At 40.7% G+C, this 4426-nt stretch overlaps 1 protein-coding gene across 1 annotated transcript; it reads left to right on the forward strand.

The window, feature by feature from the left end:
• Positions 1–534: 534 nt before the first annotated feature.
• On the forward strand, positions 535–3169 carry LOC118429543 (amine sulfotransferase-like; the record flags this gene model as incomplete). Its single annotated transcript, XM_035840062.1, is given in 4 exon segments — positions 535–685; positions 1141–1235; positions 1754–1910; positions 2103–3169. Coding segments are annotated over 4 exon segments (513 nt in total), but the record flags the coding sequence as incomplete, so codon positions are not given.
• Between the last annotated feature and the right edge of the window lie 1257 nt (positions 3170–4426).

The raw sequence follows: 4426 nt of genomic DNA on the forward strand, positions 1-4426 counted from the left end.
GAGCGGGAGATGTGTGTGTGTGTGTGTGTCTGTGTGTGTGTGTGTGTGTCTGTGTCTGTGTCTGTGTGTGTGTGTGTGTGTGTGTGTGTGTGTCTGTGTGTGTGTGTGTGTGTCTGTGTGTCTGTGTGTGTGTGTGTGTGTGTGTCTGTGCCTGTGTGTGTGTGTGTGTGTCTGTGTGTGTGTGTGTCTGTCTTGTCTGTCTGTTTGTGTTTCCGGATTTTTAGTCAGCATAACTCAAGAACCTCTGGATGGATTTCGATGATATATGGTATGTGTTGGTAGGTGTTGATAAAACAAAGTTCAAGGTCGATTTGGGGCCACCTGGTATGTGACCTTGGTACTTCAATTCAGCATTTTTTTGTGTCTTTTGACCTGGACATGCTATGATCTTGATTTTTGGGTGGCAGATCTGAATATGATACCACCGAGATGCTAATTTCAGTCTTACTGTATTATTTCATTGACCTATAGATTTGCTATATTTGCTTGAAATGACGTTAAGCGTCTTAAGAGTTTTCTTTTCATGGCTCCTAGGTAAAAGTGATTGTAGTGATGCGGAACCCCAAAGACGTGGTGGTCTCCTTTTACCACTTTCTAAAGACCACGGAAAAGGAGTTCGGCAGTATTGGTCTGAAAAGTCTGGAATCTTGGGACGCATATGCAGCCGACTTTCTGGAAGGAAAATGTAAGTCAATAAAAGGAAACCCAATCTGATTTAAACAAGCAAAATTCGGGATTCCAAGCTAATGTCAAGTATTGACTACAATTGCCCATATTCTTTATACCCCATTTCCACTAGAACGGCGCTCTCGCCGCGCTCTCTCTGGGACCTCAAATTTGACATATCTCTCAACGAATTGTATAGAAAAGAAACAAATCTTTTTATACTTTGTGTGTTTTGCTGTCTTCTCAGTCACGCGTATACATTTTGTATGATATACCCAGTGTGAAAGCGAAGGTTACGCATATCCTGTTTTGGTCGCAGTGAGAGCGCAGCGCGATCGCCGTCTAGTGGAAAGGGGGCCTTACCATATGTGTATAAAATCAGCAAGTCTCTTTTTGGATAAAAATATCACATACTGATGAAATCAAAATCGCTGAATGGTATTCACAAGCATGTACCATTTCTCTCACTTGAAGGTCTGTATGGAGACTTCTACGACCACGCCCTCGGTTGGTGGCGGATGAAGAATGACCGGCACTTCCTCTTCCTCACGTATGAAGATATGAAGAAGGTTAGACCTGAAAATATCCAGCGATGACAATTTGTTTTTCAAACAAAGAGTCGGACTTAGGCCAGACATACTAATGGAGATCTAGATAAAACAAACGAGCAAACAAAATACCTTTTAATGCAAAACAAATTCACAGGTTTCACACAAGCAATATTGTCATTCATGTGCAGTATGATAACCATTAAAGATATTTTATCTTTGTCATACTTTTTTGGAATTCGGCTGTTTGCTTCATTGTTCACGTTCAAGTTTGAAATTATGTGTCAAAAGATACAGCAATTGAAACTATTCTGAAAAAAAAACATTGCTACATTGGGATATCAACGAAACAGACTCTAGAGGCACACAAAGTTTTAGGAAGTGAACAAAGTCAGATGCAAGATTTCATTCCAGCCCTCTGCTTCCGTGATTCCCTCTTACAACAAAATTGTACATACAAATATCCGATATTGGTGTGGCACAAAGCAATTTGAAATTTTCGTAATCAAATGCATTTAATGCATTCGTTGTTCTCATAGGACCTGCGCAGTATGGTCGGTGATGTCGCAGCCTTCTTGGAAACTAGCTTAGACCAAGCCACTGTGGACAGCATTGTCGAGTCGTGCACCTTCAACACGTTGAAGGCAGCTTGGGGCAGTTCAGATAATGCTATGAAAAAGCACATCTGCAGAAAAGGTGCGTTCCTGACTTAAATTGAGTAACATACATTTCTTCTTCTTCTCCGAGTTGACTTTAGAGGAGTGACAATGGAAGCTACCGAGGTCTTCCTCTCCCTAGCATATCCAAAGTCCAATACAGCTGTGAGAAATCCCATTTTCAGTTGGGTGTTTTCATGAACAATGAAGGTTGTATTGCTTTTCATTGCAGGTGTCATTGGTGACTGGAAAACCATGTTCACGCCGGAGCAAAATGAAGCTTATGATGCTAAACACAAGCTGAGGCTGGAGGGGACTGGTCTGGAGTTTGATTTTGAGTAGTACTATTATGTAACCTGTGTGTAAAGGTGGCGGAAAACTTGTTTTTTTACGTAGAAAGAATTTTACGCAGATTTCTATCTCAGAATTCTATAATTTTTTACGCAGAATTCTATTTCTATTTTTTTCCGTTTACAGGCAAAAAGAAGACTGTTCTCCTCTCATAGCACGCACTGAAGTTGGATCTTAAATGAATATTCATAACTAACGAGCTAAGATTTAGAGTTAACGTTTTGATCAATACGTTATCGTATGCCAAAATGTTATTCATTGTTAAGTAGTCGTAGTCTTTTTCCTGTTTATCCCACAGCTAAGAATTGGTATTCGTATGAAATACGTTCAGTCTATATATGGACCAAGAGAGATACTCAAGAAGTTATAAATGGTTATCAGAATATGCTACATGCAGGTACATGTGGGCCATAGGATCAGTTGAGTCTGAAATTCATGACTTGCCTAAGAACAGTATGTGCCTATCAGCCATTGGGGTAGGGAGGTGGTTTGGACGGGACAATAGAAATATAAAGTATATGGTTCAATTCTTTAAAAAATGGTCTAATTCTAGTTCACGAGGTCGTCTTTAGTACCAGGTCTCTTATCTTTTATTCATGACTCGTTTACTTAGTAGGAATAGCAATGGTTGCTAACCCTGTCATACGCGACACTCTGCTACGTAGACATTCCAGACAATACGGGTTGAAGTGCTTATGATATATCGCTATAAACGCAAAGGACTAACAGACAGCAGTCTTGTTTCCGTTAATTACACTAGTCACTACCTACAGGTCGTTCACCGTCGTGACGTCATCTAACGCGGTTGTGGGCACAAGCAAGTTACTTAGTCATGAGACCAGCTATTTGGATCATTGATATGTAGGAAAGTCAACTTATGAAGAAACTCAAGACAGAACTGTTCAGTCTTATTTGCCTGGTATAAATAGAATAATGCGATGAGAGACATGCACATGGTGTTCTCTTTCACCTGGCACCTGTAGTGTAAAGCACATTGTTACTACTTGTCTGTGACGATGCATAAATTCCCTGGCGCTCTAACGATGATGCGTAGGCACATCGCAGTACATCTCATATTCTAGACACGGCGTTGCGAAAAGACTATACTACAGATTTGGAGTGGGTGCCAGTACAGAAAATTCAGATATCTGCTGGTCCGGTTCAGGTCCGTCCAGATGATCGATCCTGGACCTAATTGTCTGTGAAAAGTCGTAAATGGACAATACTCAAAACAATGGTCCACTTCGCTACAAAAGAATCTGTTTGGAGGGGTATTCGACTCCGAAAATCCTATCTTAATGTGAACAACGATACTTCGCTCTTGTTACTTTCTTGGACCGGTAAGCCAAAATACGTGAACGCCTGCCGATATACAGATTGTCTAATCTGTCCAAGATCCAGTCCAGTGATATTTTTTGGTCCGACTTTCTCAAGATTCCCTACTGCAGTTTGCAAGAGGTATTACGTATGGACATTTATTGCTAAGTCACACCCTTGTCTTTGACATGTAACGTATATTACAACAAGGACATACTTGTAAGGAGTTGTGCCAACTCAACATTGTTTATTGACAGTGTCCGTAAGGACACTTGTATGGCTCACGGGCATTTTTAGTCAGGGTTGACTAGTGTTTGCATAACTTTAACGGCTGACCTAGGCGGAGTGTGGACTTTGGCCATATATACACCTGACTACCCAGTGCGTGATGACGACATTTTCATCCTGACATACCCTAAATCAGGTGAGATGTCTGTACCTCTTCTTCTTCTTCAGTGCCCTCAATCTTAGAGAAGATTATTATGGCACTTTTGGGTGGGCGGTGCGGCCGGTGCGGGCTGCCTCTGAGCATAATCCATGTGCAATAATACTTATAAGAAAATCGTTGTCCATAGTCCATGCCAGGTCGAGATTCATGGTGTGAAGTCAAATGTTGACACTTGGTGTCATTTTGTCACCGTATGTGTATAAATTCAACAGGTCTAACCTTGGGCAAATATATTCATTGATAAAAATAAAGTTGCTAAATTATCTTCATAAATATATATTCAAATAGAATTCAATCTCTACAACTGGATAAAAAACGGATATTTACTTCCGGACGTTTCGAGTGACATTCGTGACTCTTCTTCAGCGTCACTAGAATGAAGAAGAGTGATGGATGTCACTCGAAACATCCGGAAGTAAATATCCGTTTTCTATCCAGTT

Source organism: Branchiostoma floridae, chromosome 13 (assembly GCF_000003815.2).
Source record: "Branchiostoma floridae strain S238N-H82 chromosome 13, Bfl_VNyyK, whole genome shotgun sequence".
Lineage (NCBI taxonomy): Eukaryota > Metazoa > Chordata > Leptocardii > Amphioxiformes > Branchiostomatidae > Branchiostoma > Branchiostoma floridae.